This window comes from Pelophylax lessonae (genome assembly GCF_965119305.1).
Source record: "Pelophylax lessonae genome assembly, chromosome: 1".
Taxonomy (NCBI): Eukaryota; Metazoa; Chordata; class Amphibia; order Anura; family Ranidae; genus Pelophylax; species Pelophylax lessonae.
In genome coordinates this window covers 264673401-264693898 of record NC_138768.1, presented here as the reverse complement: position 1 = coordinate 264693898, position 20498 = coordinate 264673401, and the positions used below count along the sequence as shown (strand labels likewise).

General features: G+C 44.7%; 1 protein-coding gene across 1 annotated transcript in view; it reads left to right on the top strand.

Moving 5' to 3' along the window:
* MAPK1 (mitogen-activated protein kinase 1) overlaps positions 1-20498 on the top strand; it is a 150012-nt gene that overhangs the window by 78192 nt on the left and 51322 nt on the right. The window contains exon 3 of the mRNA XM_082263551.1: positions 15860-16049. Within this exon, the coding sequence (XP_082119677.1) occupies positions 15860-16049 (190 nt within the window). The remainder of the gene's footprint in view (positions 1-15859; positions 16050-20498) is intronic.

The following is a 20498-nucleotide window of genomic DNA, read 5'->3' as shown; positions in this document are numbered from 1 at the left end:
CAGACTTTCTTCCTTCCTTCCATGCTGATGCTTCAATGCAACTTCTTGTTCCCATAGTGAAGATGACCAACACTCTGTGCTCCCACCCCACCCACAGCCTCTTGGAAAACACAACGCACATCCCAAGAGGCTTTTGGACACATCCCCCCCCCCCCCCAGTCTGCTGGCCTGCACATGTGCAGTGATGCTTCAGCAGCCATCTTTTGGTTTGGGAACAAACTGATTTCTGATCACCCAGCTGACTACAAAATCCAAAAGGTGGTGCAGAAGAAAAAGCTAAGACTTCAGTATGACAGTGCTAGACTCCCATGGGCTAATGGAATTTGTGTGTTTTAAAAGTCAGCAGCTACAATACTTGACTGATTTCATTTTCAGAGATGTGGGCAAAGTTCAGTACATTCCAAAATTTGAAGAGTAAGATCGTTAACTTCTTGCTGCCCGCGCTATAGCCGAAAGATGGCTACAGCGCAGGCTCTAATTTCCGGGAGGCCTCCCAGTGACAGGTTCCCCGCGCTCTCCTGCGAGCGCGCATCAGAGAAAATCTGTGTCGGCCGTGTCCCTTGGACACAGCCAATCACAGATCGTGGTAAATGGCCAATCACAGCGGCCATTTACCACGTGATCGGACCATGCAATGAGATGATCTCATATGTAAACATGAGATCATCTCTCATCGCCAGCTCTCCTTCCTCACACAGAGACTGCGTGTGAGGAAGGAGCAGAGCCGATCAGCGCTTAGGGGACACAGAAAAATGTAGTCAGGGCACTGATCACCAGTGCCCTGATTACAAAAGAGGTTAATAAAACACAATAAGTGCCCATCAGTGCCTGCTCATCTAGGCACTGATGGGCACTGACTAGCAGCACTATGGGCACTGAGTGTGGGCACTGATGGTGCTGCCCACCAGTGCTTATCAGTGACGCCCGTCGGTGTCCATCAGTGCCGCCCAGAAGTGCCACCTATCAGTGCGGCATATTAGTACCTCCTCATCAGTGCAGCCTATCAGTGCCCATCAGTGCCGCCTTATCAGCGCACATCAGTGAAGGAGAATTTTTTTTATTTATTTTCAAAATTTACTCGCAGAAAATAATTTTTTTTTTTTCAAAATTTTCTGTCCTTTTTTTTTTTTAAGAAATGAAAAACCCAGAGATGATTAAATACCACCAAAAGAAAGCTCTATTTGTGTGAAAAAAGATACAAATTTCATATGGGTAATAGTGTAGCATGACCGCGTAATTGTCACTCAAAGCGTGAGAGCGCTGAAAATTGGCCTGCGCATGAAGGGGGTGAAAGTGCCCGGTAGGCAAGTGGTTAATGCATTTCTGCCTCCAATAAGGTTCAAGGGCGTGGAGCTCCATATATATATATATATATATATATATATATATATATATATATATATATATATATATATTAGAGGTGCACCGAAATTTCGGCCACCGATTATTTCGGCCGAAAATGTGAGTATCCAATTTCGGCCGATAGGGGGTTAAGGATGCCGAAAATGTATGCTGATATCAGTTAAAAGTGAGTCCTTCACTTCCCTGTCATTTGCGGGTATGTGTGCTGCTGACTGCTGCGATCCTATGCTGGTTACACTGGGGCTTCATTGTGAGCTACAGTGGTCGCTAGACGGCTCGGGGACTTAGAATGCAAAGGATCTTATCCTCCTCCGCGCCTAATGCTGAATCGTTGCACCCACCTCCTCCCTTCCATGTGCTGTTCGCTGTAGAAGAAGGTAATGTGGATGTCTGCTGCTGTAGCGTCTAGTTAGAACGGATTATAAATCACAGCCTAGAGTCAGTCTCTCTCTCTCTCTCTCTCTCTCTCTCTCTCTCTCTCTCTCTCTGAAATGGAATGTTACAAAGTGTTTCTGCAGTCAAAACGTAACATTCTCTCTCTCTCAGAAACACTTTGTAACAGTCTCTCTCTCTTGTTAAGATTTGACTGCAGATACACATTGTATACACTTTGTAACATACATCAAATCTGTGAAAAAGGCACTGTATGTTAAAGCCTTACTCCAACAAAACCTTATTACTTGTACAAAAAGGAGTAAGTAATTAAAAAACTGCCCACTCACCCAGCGCTAGCTTAAAGCTGACAAATAAGATAGCAGCTGCTATAAATAGAATAAATTTAAAACAAGGTGTGAATATAGCTCTGAGGGGCATCCTAATCACACTAGCAGCGCTCTAATGAATTCTTAAGGAGAATCGTATACGACCACTACAATACATATATAAAATACTGAATGTATTTTATATATGTATTGTAGTGGTTGTATACGATTCTCCTTAAGAATTCATTGGAGCGCTGCTAGTGTGATTAGGATGCCCCTCAGAGCTATATTCACACCTTGTTTTAAAACCTTATTACTGTTGGGGAAATTTCCCTGACTTTCTGTCCTGGTGACATACACAGAGCCGTAGTAGTGACATCACCAGGAGGCGGCATTTTTGAAAGGAAGGGGACGGGAGGAGCAGAGAGGTGCTGACAAGTAAGGACATTGCATCATTGAGGTGGGGGGGCTGAGGTGAGGTTACCAATGGTATTTGTATTATGCAGCATGAGGGGGTTAATGCATTGTCACTGCTGGTCACTGATGCATTAGTGACCGACCAGTGGCACTTAATTAACCCCTTTGTGCTGCATTAGTGCAACCAGTATCAGTGCAACAAGTGTTAATTAACACTGATACTGGTTGTACTAATGCAGCACAAAGGGGTTAATTAACTGCCACTGGTCGGTCACTAATGAATCAGTGACCAGCAGTGGCAATACATTAACCCCCTCATGCTGCATAATACAAATATCATTGGTAATTAAATTAACCACTTGCCAACCCGTCACAGTACATATACTGCATACTAGCTACAGGTGTACATCGCTGCCTGTTTCTGTCGTATGCCCCTGTTCTATCTATTTTAAAATAATTTGGGGGGAAAAAGTCGGTTTCGGTTTTCGGCCAAGGGCTTCCTGCATTTTCGGTTTCGGTCCAGAATTTTCATTTCGGTGCATCCCTAATATATATACCCTGGATTCTATCTGGGTCAAAATGGAAAATGGAGGTATTTAGTGGGATCATTAGGTATGCAATCCCCAAGGTGTTTAAATTGGTCAGTGGTCTGTAGTTTAGATTGGGTTAGATAGTCAAAGGGTTGTAGTGTACCCCTTACAAAGGATGTATATTTGTCCCAACCCACTTTCATTCCTGAAGTCTTCCATGGCATGTAGTAATGTATGAAGACGTTTCAGAGCCATTAAGTCAGGGCTTGACACATGTGCTTGAAATCCTAGGAGCTAGCTAAAAGTTAGGAGCATGTTTTTTTTTTTCGTTTTGTTTTGCGTATGTCGAATGGCTGGCTTCTGTCGGACCGGCTGCAATACACACGGGCCCAATGGTGGCCAGTTTTTTAATGAACAGGCTAAAGTTGCCCAGCATTCGACCCGTGTGTACTTTCTTTACTTCTTCTAAGAGCTATTAAAGGAACACTCCAACCACCATGATCACTTCAGTGATTTGAAGTGGTCATGGTGGTAGGAGTCAGAAACACTGCACATGGTGGGATATTTACAATTCTGTGCTGGGGGCTAGTTGCACTCCTATCACATGTAACTTGCTGCTGTCGGAGTGTGTGAGGAGCGGCGCTGGAGGAAGCATGCGGAGCCGATGGTTCCTGTACCTCTCCTCTGACAGGCAGAGTGCATTTGATATCACTCCGCCTGTGACAGGATGGAGCCAGAACTATACAGGAAGCATAAGCTCTGTTCTTTCACAGCTGACACAGTTCTGTCGCCAGACATCCCAAGTCTCTGCGAGGTGCGGGAGTCTTCCGCATGCGGGCGCGGCACTTGCTGGTGTCATGGAGACTCCCGCACCTCACAGGAGACTTTGGTGACAAGACACCTGCAGCAGTGTAACCAAGGCGCCAGGCCACTAATTCTAGTCACCAATGTGTCCTTGTATCTGGTGTTTGTCGAGCCCTGCATTGTTATACCAAGGCTTCTTTCACATTTGCTGAAATTCTCTCCTCCATGGGTCCCTAGCGGATACCACCAATGGCAGGAGATTATCTAATAGAGATAACGAAGGACTGATTCATACCAGCCGCTGCATGGCAACATAGGGGCTGATGTTGAGTTTGATGTTCAGTCCTACGTACCTGCACACCCCTGCAACGCACTATGCTAGAATTGCTGCCCCATGCAGTCCCACTGCATCTGATCTAGCCTAAAGGCTCACTATTGTGCGCAACACGGTTTTTAAAGAGTAGCCTTGCTGAGTACCCTTCTAAAGAAGGGCCACGGATATATCGGAGTTAGTCCAGACCCTTCCTTTTGGGCCTTAAAGTACTTAAAAGTTCTTGACAGATGGTTAAATATAGCCTACCAGCCATAGGATAGACAGTTTATTTGCAATTGTTCAGATGTATATTGTTGTTGTATCTGTATCCATAGTGTTATGTTTTAGCAGTTTTATGATCAAGAGCTTGTTTAGAGATTCAGGTTTTTTTTCTTTTTTCTTCGGTTTATTCAATCTGCTTTCTAGAGTTACAGAACCTTTTTTTTTAAAATTGTACTTTTGGTTTTGATTCTGTTGCATGGTTGTCAAGGGTGGACTTTAGTTTCTTCAATCCTAAGGCCTCCTTGCCACTAGTACTCCTGTGGACAAGTCATCTGGGAAGTAGAATAGCTTTTAAGCCTCCCAGATCAATGTGTTAGATGTAGAGGTGCACCGAATGGACATTTTTGTCCGAGAAAACCAAAATGACTGTTAAAAAAAAATAAAAAAAAAATAAAAAAAAAAAAATATATATATATATATATATATATATATATATATATATATATATATATATATATATATATATATATATATATATATATATATAATATATTTATGTGACTTTTCAATTAATATTATCAGTTTAAAAAAATATGTATTTGTCCATCTTTATCGGCTCATTTAGCGCAAGAAAAGCTCAAGAGAAATGCATTCCCCTAAATTCTATGTATTTTGCGCTTTGTACGTTGCGCTTCCGTTGTGGTGGTAAAAATCTATCTTGCTGCATTATTGGTCAGTTCAAAAAAACTGCACTAAAACTCCCCCCTGAAATGCATTGAAAACACAGCAAGAACGTGTTAACGTACCCGTGTTAGGTTAATCACGTGACCTATGAAAAAACTCGCAGCAAAATTGTCAGAATCGCATGCGTTTTCGGCACCATTGTCGGCACCTTTTTCCTGATTGGCAAACTGCAGAAAACACACTTTTCAGCTGCAGAAATTTCGGTGCATCTTTTATATGTTCCTGTTTTAAGGCAGATTTAGGTGCGTTTACATGCATTTTAGAAGGTTCAATCAGATCCTGGATGCACAGGATTCTGCACTGAAGGTCAGCTAAATGCATAGTGTGAATGGCACCATTGAAAAATTATTACATGCATTTAGAAATGCCATATTGTATTTTTGCCAGTGAGTGAGGCCTAAAGCTACCTAATAGACATCTGTTATGCAGTAATTTGACTACTGAAAAGTTTATTTTGAAATAATGTTCATGCCCTTGGAGCAGAAATAGTAAGCCTATGGGGATTGATTTTGGTGCAATTCTGTTCCTAATAGGACTATGCCTATTGGAAATGAAAACTAATAATCTACCCACCTGAATTTTACCTATATATGAAATATACTAAGGGGACTGGGTAATTCGCAAACTGTTTTTCATGACGTGTTGTATGCCCAAAGGGCTTTACTGCGGTCTTTACCTCCATCACAGCTTTACAGCTAGTGGTTGACAGCCTCTGCCAATGACCGCAGTCCAGTTTGTCAGCAACTGTCCTACACAGTTGCAGACACCCACAAGTGTCCCTACAGTTCACTGGGAAAACATTGGTTAACCACTTAAGCCCCGGAGGATTTGGCTGCTAAACGACCAGGGGGTATTTTGCGATTCGGCAATGCGTGACTTTAACGGACAATTGCGCGGTCGTGCGACGCTGTACCTAAACGAATTTGGCGTCCTTTTTTTTCCCACAAACAGAGCTTTCTTTTGGTGGTATTTGATCACCTGTGCGATTTTTTTTTTTTTTTTGATCATGCGCTATAAACAAAAAAAGAGCGTAAATTTTGCAAAAATAGCAATATTTTTCACATTTTTTTATGACATCCCCCCCCCCCCCCCCCCCAAAAAAAGTAAAAATCAAAATTTTTTAACATTTTCGGCCAATTTGTTTTATGCTACCTATGCGTGGTAAAAAAAATCGCAAAAAGCGTATTTTGATTGGTTTGCGCAAAAGTTATCGCGTTTACTAACAAAGGGAAGGATTTTTGTTTTTTTTTTAACGCGTAATGGCGGCGAGCTGCAATTTTTTTTGCGGTACTGCGACATTGCGGCGGACTGATCGGACCCTTGACTGACATTTTTGACACTTTTGGGGTTACCAGTGACATTTCTACAGTAATCAGTGCTATACATATGCACTGTTACTGTAAAAATACACTGGCAGTGAAGGTGTTAACTTTTTTTTGAAAGGGAGGGGCTATGTGTCCCTAGGGGCGTGCTTTCTACTGTGATTGGCTGTGGCTTCAGATGTATGAACGGTGATCAACGGTTCTACATAGTAGAACCGTATGATCATCTTTCATACACAGGGGAGAATGACAGGCAGCTTGTTTACACAAGCCGCCTGACTTTCTCCCTCTCCCCCGCCGATCGCAGAGTGACCGGCGGACATCGGGTCCGCCGGTCACACGCGCGGAGGGGTCCGTGACCACGCCTCCGGGGGCGCGCGCTCGCTCCCTAGACCCTCACAAGCAAGCGAGGTAGACCTACGTCAGTTTGCCTGTGAGGGGCTGACCGCCGACGTAGATAGTCGTGCGGCGGTCGGCAAGTGGTTAAGACATGCAACACCTTTACCCGATACTTCTGCCAACATCTATTGTAGAAAAACCAGTTGCCCTGTAGTGACTAAACAACCAATATAAAGTAAGATTTCCAAAAAATTAAGATCTAAATTTTAAAGATTTTTCTTTTAGTGATTGTTTGTTTTTATTTTTAATTTTATTTTCCTATTTTTTTTTTTTTTTTTTTTTTTACTTCTGCCTTTTTTTTTTTTTTCTTGCCCAACCTGATTTTGCCCTTTTTCTTTTCTCTACTAAGCCTCGGTCTTAATCGCCTTGAATGTTTTCTTCACTTTTATATTTCTCACAATGTTTCCCCCACCACCTTCCTTCTGGTGGCTTGCACATATGTTTATCTAGGACACCAGGCTGCCCTGGTGTCCTTGGTTACTATGGCTCCAGTGTACTCCAGTTACTAGAATACATGCACATGCGCAGCCCACGTACACCTGCCTGATTGGATGTTGGATTGGGTTGCCTGGTGACATGACGCCAAGTCCGCCAGCATTTTATTTAAATAAATCTGCCAGATGTGCCCAAACATTCTACTAATACACGGTTTGTGGACCAGAGAGTCTACCCACTTAGTACTTTATAATCCCCAACTACTATTACGCCTCAGTTTAGACTGTTTAGAGTTTTTTTTCACCATTGAATGCTGTGCTTTTTGGAGGAATTGTAACATCTTATAAAAAATAGAAAATAGAAAAAATTTCCGCGCTAATATGATAAATAATAAATATGTCAGCAGCCAACACAAAATCAACCAACAGTGACTCAAATTAACAATGAAAACATAAAAGTGTAGCGCTAAGAATATTGATGATCACACAATTAATAAATAGTGTCCAAATGGATGAAAAAAACTACTAATCACAATGTGTATAACGAAGAAAAGAGTGTCCAAATGAATGAGTCCCAATATAAATGATATAAAATCGGAGTGGAGTGCTTTAGCACAGTTTAACTCTAGATCTATACTTAATACTTCCTTGATAGAAGCAAACGTTAAGGTGTTTTTGCGTTGGTACATGGTTCCGGTCAGGTTGGCAGCGGCGGTGAGCACTGCATCCCCCAATTGTTTTCGGGGATGTGGCCAGGCGGGCACGGTGCTCCACACGTGGTGGACTTGCCCGAAAGTCCGCCGATTTTGGATCAGAGTCTACAATTTTGTTTACTCCTTGACTCAAGTTAATTTAGAGAAAGACCCCCATAATGCTCTTCTGGGTAAACCAGTGGAGGGAGCAACTAAGCCCGCTAAGCGCCTCATTGCCTTTGTGTTCACGGCCGCTAAAATAGCCATAGCTCGCTCGTGGCGAACCCCAGTGGTGCCATTTGAGCTCTTGAAAGCCAAACTGACCTGGATCATGTTAAATGAACGGATGGTGGCAATATTGAATGATAGGATGCGCATGTTTGACAAAGATTTGGGACCCCTGGATAAGGTACCTGGCGGGCCCCTCATAGGGGGGGTGCTTGGGTGCCTTGGTAGCCTTGGATGAGTTGTTGCGGGGGGAATTTCCCCCGGTGGGGCGGGCGGGGCCTGGATGTCGACCCTCGACTTTCTATTTTCCCCATAGCCGCCGATGTCTCTTTCTTTCTTCTCTTTCACTCTTCCATTCCTGCTGCTCTCCTCTGCGGTTTCCTCCTTTTCCCCCAGTCTGGTCCCTTTCCCTCGATCTATCTTTTCTTTTTTCTCTTAATTTCTGGTATTTTTTTTTTTTTTTGGCAGTGCACGGACGACAGGCTGTGCCCCCCACTAGTGGAGGATTTGATACAGGGGTCGGGGTTGGGGTTCGTCCCCTCTGGAAGGGCGCAGTGAGTTCCCGTAGGGGCACCATTGGAGGGTCGGTCCTGTAGGATGTAATAGCGGGGGCGCTGTCTGTCTATGTGTCGATGTGCTTTCACACTGTTGGTTGGATGCCTAACTTAAGTTTACGTTTTAGGTTGCAGTCTTATTGACTGCCCATTTTGCTTCTGTGTGTTTTTTTTTTTTTTCTTTTTTTGCATTGGCACCAATGTATGTCTTTGTTTGTATGTCTATGTTTTCTGAGATATTCTCTGTATACGTAAGAAATAATTGAGCCACGTTGGCTCCTAGTGCACTGTTAACACTTTTCTTTACCAAAAAAAAACTTCAATAAAAACATTGAAACATAAATTATATAAAATAAAATCATAAGTCCACGTGCACAATATTGCAAGAAGTGATTCAACCCGTGACACCCAGGGTATGTGAAGGAAGGGAACACCTCGGTGGTGGGATATAAGCAGCTTACCAGATTTCCTTGGCTGCTCAACTTAATGAGTCAGCCTCTCCCAGCTATTAATCAAGACCGCTGAAGATCTAATGTTAAATGAATGCTTAATCGATGCAAGTAGACCACCTCTCAAGAAGCATGTAGCATATCAGTGTAGGGTTCGTGCTCCTTAATATTTTTCTCCAGCATAAATATGTGGGAAGAAAAGAAAGCGAAGCCCATAGCGTAATCCCGTTTAAAAAATAATATTCCACTTTATTAAATATTACTCACATTATCTCATGAATAAAATAGGCTTGTCAAATCACTAGAACCAGGGATGGAGATGCGGCGTCCCGCGAACAATCCCAAGTAGCAAAGGATAATGAAGGCCGGTTATTTTCCAGGGGGCGTGTGGACGTTGCGTCTGGAGTCGCCAACGTTTCGTCTCAATAGACTTCGTCTGGGCAGCGCAGGGTGGAGATTTTTTATTGAATTATTCTATAGAAGTTTCCCTATTATCCTAAAGAAATTGCCTGACAGTCCCTGCATGTGGTTCGGGCAAACAGGTTGTACCTGGCGGCGAGTTGATTTGAAAATCCGTTTCATTGTTTGTCCTTATGGATGGATCTCCTAAGCAGCAGGCCGCATCTGCTGCAACCTTTTCCAGATGGATCAGGCAGATGGTGGTGCAGGCCTATTCCATCAGGGGTCAGGTTCCTCCTTTCCCTGTCAAGGCGCATTCTACAAGGGCTCTTAGTGCCTCCCGGGCCTTCCTTCATCAGGTGTCAGTGGGCCAGGTGTGCAAGGCGACCATGTGGTCTTGTGTGCACACATTTACAAAGTTTTACAAGGTGGACGTACTTGCATCTGCAGATGCTGCGTTAGGCCGCAAGGTGGCAGGCTGCCGTTGCAGGGGCTCCTTCCTCTTGAGGGTGTATTTTTTCCTGAATAGAAAACTTAGCCGTAAGAGACCCTCTGCAAAAAAAGTGGTCGTCCATGACGCATGAGTGATGTCAACGAGTTTCGCTACGTGCTTGCGTAGCTTCTTCAGGATCATTACCTCTCCAGCTGATCTGCCAGTTTGGTTTCCCTCCCAGACAATTGTCTGCTTTATGCCCCATACACACGTGCAGATTATCTGCAGACTTTTGTCTGCAGACTTACCAAAACCATATAATATGTGGTCAAACCTAAACACTTTCAATTTGTATGCAATCCAGCAGGCCCTTGCACTACATAGAAAAGGTAAGTCTGCAGACAAAAGTCTGCAGATAATCTGCACGTGTGTATGGGGCATTAAGGTTGGAGCATCTGTGGGGAATCTTGAATATCAATGCTTTTCATAGACTTGTATATAGACTGCCAATATCTTGAGGCAACCACAAGCCAACCTGCATCTTACTATTTAGTTATTTGCCAACATACTCTTGAGTCATTGGACTACAACTTGGGCATGGTGCAATATTTCACTGTCAGTCATTGCCATCACCAACACGGTTTATCCGTTTCCCTGGGGATTCTTTTTGTATGTTCCCTGCTGCGTCCAGACGCTGCATAGTCTACTTTTTTGTTTTATGTATCTGATTTCACCCCATCCCATTGGTGCTTAGCTATATGGATGTCTGTCAGTTTTGCATGGTCAATGGTGTTGGGTGATGGGCTGACTATTCCTCCACATGCTGTGATCTGTTCCATAGCCAATTATTAAACTTGTTGTTTATTGGCTTTTTTACTGTCATTTTTTATATTTTGTAATAAATTAGCACCTTACATCTATTACCTGTCTGTTTTGTCAATTTATTTTTTGCCGAGGGTCTTTCTATTTTTTGGTATGGCTTGGTTTTTTGACAAATGCGATAGTGTGATATGGTTGTACAGATAACATTGACTCAGCCTCCGACTTTTTTTTGTTTTTTTGTATGTGTATTTTTTCCTGGTTGGTGAGCTCCAGCTGTTCCTGGTTGAGCTCCTAATTTACCTGGTTGGCTAGGTTTAGCCTTTTTGGGAATTATATCCAATGCTGCGATTTCCCACCCCTGATATTGACACTGCTTTGGGATGTCCAAAGGGTAAAAAGATATGGAGCTGTGACAGTCAATGACCGAAAGAACTGGATTTTTGTCTTAACGTAAAATCCTTTTTCTCTGATCATTAATATTTATGGTTTTTCTTTTTCGTTTTTTTGAGTTTTAATATGTAAACTAATAAAATCGTTGTTTTACTGTACCCAGTGCCTTTTAAAGTCCATGTTTTTCCAACATTCAGTTTCCCTTTTCTCTGATTGACGGACACAGCACCCACCCCTCTGAGTTGGTTTGTCTTCTTCTGATGCTGCTTGTTACAAACTGATATCCTATAGCAGGAAGTGGGAGTATAGCCCCTAGGACTGTCCTAGGGGCGTAGTCAAATTTGATTTCCGCCTAGTCCTACTCCTATCGAAAGCAGCATAACCCCAAGGGTCAAAGAAGATATGGAGCGGTGTCCTTCAATGAAAAGGATTTTACAGTAAGACAAAAATCCATTTTCTTTTTTGCTAGAAAAGGACTTGGAACCCCCCTCCCAACATATTTTTTTTTTAGCAAAGACTCTAGAGAATAAAATGGCGGTCCTTGCAATATTTTTTGTCATGGTCATGCTGTATTTGCGCAGCAGTCTTTCAAACACATTTTTTTGGAAAAAAAAAAAAAAAAATTCTGTTTGCAGAGTTCCATACAAGATCTCTGCAAAGGGAGATTCTTGTGAAGTGGGACAAGAATCCAGTCTCTAGACGATGTGATCCTTTTGAGTCGGGGTACGAGTGGGTCCCTGATTTGGTGGCTTCGCTCTCCGGCTCTTCGACATTGAAAATCCTCTTCCCCCTGTACTGGACGGTGGTCACCACAGATGCCAGACTGTCCGGGTGGGGAGGCGTCTTGGGCGAGGATTGTGCTCCGCAGATTAGACTCTGGAGGAGTCCAGACTGCCGATCAATATCCTGGAACTTCAGGCGATCTGGCTTTGCCTGGCCCATTGGACGGATTGTCTGCAAGGGTGCCCGGTCCAGATTCAATCGGACAATGCCAGAGAGGTTTCATCAACTGAGTTTCTGGTGGGGAACTCCCAAAGTGGAACTGTTGGCCTCTAATCTCAACAGGAAGGTACAGAGGTTTGTAGCAAGGTCTCGGGATCCTCTGGCCGATGCCACAGATGCTCTGGTGGCCCCCTTGGGGCCTATATCGTCTGATATACGGTTTTCCCTCTCTAAACTTTCTGCCAAGACCTGCACAGAATTGAGGCAGAAGGGATTCCGGTAATTCTAGTGGCCCCAGACTGGCCTCAACGGTCTTGGTCCTCAGATCTAGTACAGCTGGTCCCTTGGAGACTCCCTCTCAGAGAAGATCTTCTGGCTCAGGGATGGTCTTCCATCCTGCTTTAGTCGCTGGCTTTAACAGCATGGTTATTGAAAGCCAGGTGCTGAAGGATAGAGGGGGTGTCGGAATCAGTGATTCCCATGCTGTTAAAAGCTAGAAAATCTACTTCTAGGAAGGGGGGGCTCCCCCCCCCCCCATTCCTTTTCAGTGGCTACAATTTTGGAGTTTCTTCAAAATGGGGGTAGATCAATTCTTGGCCTTGGGAACGATCAAGGGCCAAGTTTTCGGCTTTGATTCATACTTTTTATTCAGGGGGGTACGTCACTTGGTTCCCCCTGGTGAGGTCTCCGTTGCCTCCATGGGACCTCAATTTGGTGCGGTCGGTTCTTCAGAAAACTGCCTTTTGAAAGTATTTGTGAGATTCCTCTGCTCACTTTGACACAGAAGGGAGCCTTCTTGGTGGCTAATACTTCTGCATGCAGAGTGTCGGAGTTGGCGGCGTTGTCGTTCACCTTATTTGGTCGTCCAGAGACAGTGATACTTCATCCCCTTCGGTCGTTTCTGATTTCCATTTAAATAAAGACCTTGTATTGTCTTGCTTGTATCCAAAGCCTAAACACCCGAAGGAGATTGCCTTACATTATTTTGATGTGCTTTGGGCAATCAGGGTGTATCTGGAGGTAACTGAGTCGTTTTTGAAATCTGACTCCCTATTTGTCCTTTCGGATGGATCTCGTAAAGGGCTGGCTGTGTCTGCTGTGACCATTTCCAGATGGATCAGGCAGAGGGTCGTGCAGGTCTATTCCATTAGGGTCAGGATCCTCCTTTCTCTATCGTTAACGGACGCGGTCTCTGTTCTTCATAACAGTAGGATTATACTGCCCCCTACAGGAGTATAACACTAGGCAGAAAAAAGTTCTGGCTACGCCTATGGGCAGTCCCAGGGGGGGGGGGGTATATACCGTCTCTCTGCTATAGGAAGTCATTTTTAACCTGCCTAGTCAGGAGTAAGGACCTAGTTCCTTGCTGGGATCTGTGGTCTTGGCAAAAAAAAAAATTTCTAGTTTTTACTTTTTTTTCCTGTGAGATCTACAAGCAACTAACCTGGTGGGTTTTGGTGTGTGTGTGTGTGTGTGTGTGTGTTAGTTATATGTATGACACACACAGCCCTCAAATTCTGCTCGCATTTTGCGAGTGGAATGAGGAGGATGGGGAGTAAGGGCCGTGCTGTATGTGGAATGTATTAGTGCCTGCAGCTCCTCTCCACCTCCTGCACCTGGGACTGACCCTCTCCGCCTCCTGAATGTCCCCGCCCCTCACAGGTTCGCATCAGTGGCGGCCAGTACGTTGGCTTCAGAAAAGGGTGGACCCGGAGCGCAGAGCAGTGAGCCCTGAGCCCACCCCATTGACAATAGCGAATGAATATTCGCTATTGTAACACGGATCCTCCTCCTGGCCAATCGGGAAGCGGGTCCGAGACCTCTTTCCTGATTGGCCGAAAGGCGAACAATTGCCATTGGCCAAGGAGGATGACTCGGGAGACGCGGAGGATTGAGGAGAAGCTGCCGCTGCATCAGGTAAGTGCACTGGTTTCTCTGCATGCTGTGGTCACTCTGCATTGAAAGGGGGCACGCTGTGGTCACTCTGCATTGAAAGGGGGCACGCTGTGGTTAATGTTAATATTTTTTGGTAACTTAATTCTGAATAAAACATTTAACACTGTAATTTTGAGATATTTTACAAGGGCGTGTTTAGGGGCGGAGTAGGGTTTGGGTGGGGCAACAAGTGGCAAGTAACTCTTAAGGCCTGGCTAGTTTGAGCCCTGTAAGCCCTGAAATTTTGAGCCCTGTATATATATATATATATATATATATATATATATATATATATATATATATAATGTATATAATTTGTGTGTATGTATATATGATTTCCTAGTTTGTAGACTGTACACACAGCCTAGATAGTATACACCTATTTGTTTTTTTCTGTGGTGTTTAAATGCCACCAAAGAGTTGTCTGTCTCAAAAAAAAAATATTAAATTAAGTGTCGCATGACTAATTCAAATTGTGACCGCACTGAAATCTGAACAATGGCTTTGGCAAGAAGGGGGTGAAAACAGTCCGATCTTGAAAGTGGGCAAATCCCAGTTTTGCATTAACTAGTGTTGTTGGTTACTTTAAACTGCCAAACTATCAGAACGGGTAGAGTCCCTTTAAAAGGAATCCCTCCACCGAGGGGGCACATCCCTATGTCATTGAGCACCTGCAGCAAGTGTCTGGAGTCTTGTGCTTTGGTTGGGGTGGCTTGTTACAAGCCTCCAAGCTTGTGTCTCATGAGACTGATGTCCAGAAAATGCACGGTGCACTCTGGCTATGCTGTTGGGATACTGATGCTGCATCTCTTTGGTCCTGCGCTACAAATTGATTAACTTGTATGGTTTCCCAAAGGGTGGGGTATGTTTTGCTGAAGAAAATGAAATGCAAATTTGTAGAATGCAGAGAATGCACAACCTATTTGGCTGTTTTGGACAGTTTACTCACTCCTGTTACTGCTAGCTTTATCCATTGAGATTTTCTTGTGATTGGTACAGAAAAGCAATTTCATTTGATGGCAATAAAAATCTGAAAAGTGTTTTTTCTTGATCTATTCAACAATTTCCAAATTGTGCTGGTTTTCCACTTCTCCCTAGAACCTCACAGCCATCACCAGAGAAGAATATTCTCACATTAAAAGGAAACAAATTTTTCGTGAGAATTTTAATGTTAAATTATATATGTTGGCCTACCATAAAAATGTTTTATAAATGCTTCTTTTGCTGTGCCTCAACTCCAAAGTTCTCAAATAAAACCTAAATGAGGTTCACCGGTAAGCCCGTACAAGTATAATTTAGGAATGAATATTCACATTTTTCCTGAAGGTAACTGGATCTTAAAAGCCACATTCTGGGCAAAGGTGTTATACAGACAGTAACAAGGACACTCAAAGGATCCTGCAGGAGCTAAATACAGAAATGACTACAGCATCAGGGGACTGTAGCTTTAGGTAAATTGCATTTACATGGGGTGATTTTCAGGGTGATTGGGAAGGAGGGATGAGCAAAAGTTAGTCTTATTCTGAGTAAGGACTTTCACCTGTGGATAGGAAATGTGTTTTTCTGCAAGCTCTGGCATTTTGTAGAAGAACTTGTTCTGGTAAGCCACTAGCGGTGCTTGTAGTTGGTAGTTTATTAAAAGCTGTAAAAATAATTTAAAGAGCCTACAAATGGGGGTTGTGCTGCATGATCAAATAAAGCTTGGTTTCTCAAGATTTTTTTTTTTTTTTTTGTTTAATTTGCCTTAACATAAATATGCATTCACAGATACATTGTTCAAGACCTTATGGAGACCGATTTGTACAAGCTCCTAAAGACCCAACACCTTAGCAATGACCACATCTGTTATTTCCTTTACCAAATCCTGAGAGGACTGAAGTACATTCATTCAGCCAATGTTTTACATCGTGATCTTAAACCATCAAACTTGCTGCTAAACACTACTTGTGATCTGAAGGTATGCAATTTTATTCTACTCTAGCTGCAACAATTAAGTTATGGTGTTCCCTGGTAAAGAAATTTTAAATGTGGCTGTTGCCACTTGTGTGTTTGCTATACCTTAAATCTGTTATTGTAACACTTATGAAGATACTCCCTCTAATTGTGGAGTTTCGCTTTAGAGAATGTGGAGAATATTCCAGCCACTTAAATGATTTAAGGGTGCTTTATTTCTCTATCTTTCATTGACAGACAACTCTTCTGATTCTTGACCTTAGGTTTTATAGCACCACCTACAGGAGTAGAATACTAGAGGGAAAACACTGCACCACCTATTGCGCAGTCCTGGCTGATATAAACCCCCCCCTCTGCTATAGGCAAACCAGTTTTTCTCTGTCGCTCATTGACAGACGCAGATTCCATATCTTGATATCCGTAGGGTATTGCTGCCCCCTACAGGAGTAGGACACTAGGCAGAAGAAAAGTTCTGGCTACACCTATGGGCAGTCCCAGGGGGTATACCCTCGCTCTACCTGCTATAGGATGTCAGTTTTTTTTCTGCCTAGTCAGGAGTAAGGACCTAAGTTCCTTGCTGGGATCTCTGGTCCTGGCAAGCTTTTTTAGATCATTCCTTTTTTAGCTAGCTTTTTTTCTCCGATTGTTCCTGTGAGATCTACAAGCAATTATGCCTGATCTGGGCGACGGGCTGGATGTTGAGATCCAGTGGTCACCCCAGCTGGCCTCCGAGCGCGTGCAGGCCCTAGCTCCGCGCTGGGTCAGCTGCGACATAGTCCCACTGAGACGGGGACTGGCCCGCGGGTTAAACGTCCCGCCAGGTCGCATGCGACCGAGTCGCAGAATTCCTTTTGGCCGACACCCCCCCGCCACTGAGCGGCGAGGGGTTTTGTCAGGAGTTGCGCCCGCACTGTTCCAGTATGGGGAGTAAATGTTCCCCACCTTTTCCTCATGGCTGGCTCTGGGGTGGACGCGGGCCCCTCCCTGGGACGGTCTGACCCCCATTTCCCTGGGTTCCCCTCTGTTCCCCTGTGCACCCCCACCTGTGGTGCCCCTCCCCCCCATCCTCTAACCCTCCCCCCTCGGGGGGGTTATCTGTATGTGTGGGGTGGCTGGCTGTTTATGGGATGCGTCCTTGCATACAGTCGGGATACAAGATCGAGTTTCGGTCAGTTCCACCAGTAAGGTTCTTCCCTTCCAATGTGCGAATGTCCCCGGATCGACTAAAGGCTCTGTTGGGGGCAGTACTGGACTTGGTACAACAGGGAGTAATAGTTCGGTTCCCTGTGGGGAACGTTTTTCGGGGCTTTTACTCCAAATCTGTTCACGGTGCCCAGGAAGGAGGGCAAGGTGCGTCCAATTCTGGACTTAAAGGCGCTCAATTGTTTTGTCCGGGTGCAAAAATTCAAGATGGAGTCCATTCGCACGGTGGTGGCTTCCCTGCATCAGGGGGACTTTCTGGCCTCCATAGACATCAAGGATTGGCTATGATATGCCAAAAAGTGATTGCGATCCTGCCATATCTGGATGCGATCCTGGGATATCTGGATGATCTCCTGTTGAGAGCGGACTCGGCTCTGTTGGCCGACCTGTCAATTACAGTTCAGACCCTTCAGGAATTCGGGTGGACTATCAATTTCAAAACTGCTCTGACGCCTTCCGTGAGGTTGGATTATCTGGGGCTGACTCTAGATTCCGCCTTGGCTAGGGTCTTTCTTTCACTGGAAAAACTTCAGAAGTTGCAGGGAGCGATCCGGTTGCTGTTGGAAACCGATCTGTCCTCGCCACCGACTTGCATGAGAGCCCTGGGTCTGATGGTATCAACCTTCGAGGTGGTTCCTTTTGCTCAGTCTCACTCGACTTCTGCAAAAAGAGATTCTTGCAAAAATGGAACAGGGATCCACAGTCTTTAGGCAAAATGATATGCTTGAGCCGCCTCACGGGGTCTGCTCTATCCTGGTGGATCCAGTTATCAGAATTGTCAGGGCAAGTCCTTCCTACCACTGTTTTGGACTGTGGTCACCACGAACATCAGCCTGTCAGGTTGGGGTGGAGTGCTGGGGAAGCTCTGTTCCCAGGGGACGTGGTCAACAGAGGAGTCTTCTTGCCAATCAATATTCTGGAGCTTTGCCTAATCCACTGGATGAATCGGCTATGCGGTTCTCCGGTTCGGATCCAATCGGACAATGCCACGGCTGTGGCTTATTACATCCGTCATCAAGGGGGCACCAAGAGTGTCCTGGCAGCCCAGGAGCTGGCTGAGAGTCTGGTATGGGTGGAAGACAATGTTCCGGCTCTTTCCGCAGTCCACTTTCTTGGTCTGGGGAATTGGCAAAGGGATTACCTGAGTCGTCAGGTGCTGGATCAAGGGGAATGGTACCTTCATCCGGAGGGGTTTCATCTCCTATATGTCCGGTGGGGAACTCCGGAGGTAGACCTGTTTGCGTCTCGCCTCAAAAAAAAAGTTTGAGGTTTGTGCCTAGGTTTCGGGATCCTCTGGCCGACGCCACGGATGCCTTGGTGGCTCCTTGGAGCCAGTATCGGCTGACCTATGCCTTCCATCCTATTAAACTATTGTCAAGGCTTCTCCACAGGATGGCAGTGGAAAGAAATTCGGATAGTTCTGGTGGCCCCAGACTGGCTGTCTGTCTTGGTAAGCAGACCTAGTAAAATTGGTTGCTGATCCTCCATGGAGACTTCTTCTAAGGGAGGATCTGCTGTCCCAGGGACCGATCTTCCATCCTGCTTTACGGTCGCTGGCTTTAACGGCATGGGTGTTGAAAACCAGGTGTTGCAAGAGAGGGGGGCCTTTCTGGCTCTGATTCCTACACTATTGAATGCCAGGAAGTCTTCCAGGAAGATCCATCATCGTACGTGGAAATCCTTAGGCACGATCAAGGGCCAAGTGTTATCTGTTCTTCAAAAAGCCTCCTTTTGAGAACATTAGGGAGATTTCTCGGTTTTCTTTATCCCAGAAGGTTGCTGTAACGAAACCGCGACCCACACTGAGCTTGTGGACTTGGTCAGTATACGGCTTCCTCCCAGTCATAAACATGTCATGTTTTCCAGCCGCCCCCATACAAAGCTAGCCAACAACTTGGCGTGTACTGGAATCTTCTCTTTATTGAACAGTCACACAATTTATATACAGCATGGACCTCCTCCTCCTGATCAGATTACCACATCAGGTCAGGGTTTGCCTGATTACATTTGTCATATGCAGATGAAATTGTCATATGCAGATGAAATTTTGTACAGAAATATAAATAACATATATAAAGAACAGCCAACACAGACAACTATTGCCACTCAGCAACTAACATGACAAGGATTCAATCAACCTGAGCCAATTAACTAGCAGACGGCCATCCTCAAGCTTCTTAAATGTATACAATACACAGACAATAGGGAGAGCCTGTCTCTGACATTGAAGTTCAATACACATCAGTGTACACACTTAACCCATTTGAAGCAATCCAAACCATTAAGTATCTGTCTCTCACTCCCAGTAACGGTGAGTACTGTCACATATCTCCCCCCCCCCCCCCCCCCCAAAAGGTAGACTAACCAGGTACCAGACCTCCATCGGTCTGTGCCTGAGTTTGTCAGGTAACGAGTGCCAAAGTCAATCAATCATAGCAGCTTGCTTGACAAAGTTCCACATATGTAGGTTTGTCCCGGCAGGGCACATGGAGCTCTCATAGCTGATCAGTCTGTGGAAGTCTGGTTTGGGCAAGCCAGACTGGGCTTTTTGGTCACCCTGTGTCCCTAAAAGACACAGGGTGACATGCACATAAGAGGGGCCTAGGGGGGCTGAGAGGTATTTTCCCAACCTCTCTAAGGCAGCGCTGTCCTGTCGTTTGCCGCCTTTGGTGGTCCACAGAGATAAAGTGGTACTCCAACCTAATCCGTCTTTTTGCCCTAAGGTGGTGTCTGATTTCCATCTAAATGAAGACATTGTGTTGCCTTCACTCTGTCCTAAGCCTAAGCATCCCAAGGAACTTGCTTTGCACTCTCTGGATGTGGTTTGGGCGATCAGGGTTTACCTGACGGTCCCTGAGTCTTTTAGGAAATCGGATGCTCTGTGTCCTTTCTGAGGGATCTCGTAAAGGTTTGGCTGCCTCTGCTGCCACTATATGCAGATGGATTAGGCAAACGGTTGTTCAGGTTTATTCATTGCAGGGTCAGGTTCCTCTTTTCCCTGTGAAGGCGCATTCTACTAGAGTGCTGAATGCCTCTTGGGCTTTTCGCCATCAAGCCTCAGTAGTGCAAGTTTGTAGGGTGGCGACTTGGTCGTCTGTGCACACATTTACAAAATTCTACTGGGTAGATTTGTTGGCATCTTCGGATGCATTCTTTGGCCTGCAAGGTTTTGCAGGCTGCTGTTTAAGGAGACTTGTTTTTTTTCTCTTTAGGGGGTTTTTCTTTCATGGGTGAGCTCCTGTTCCTGGTT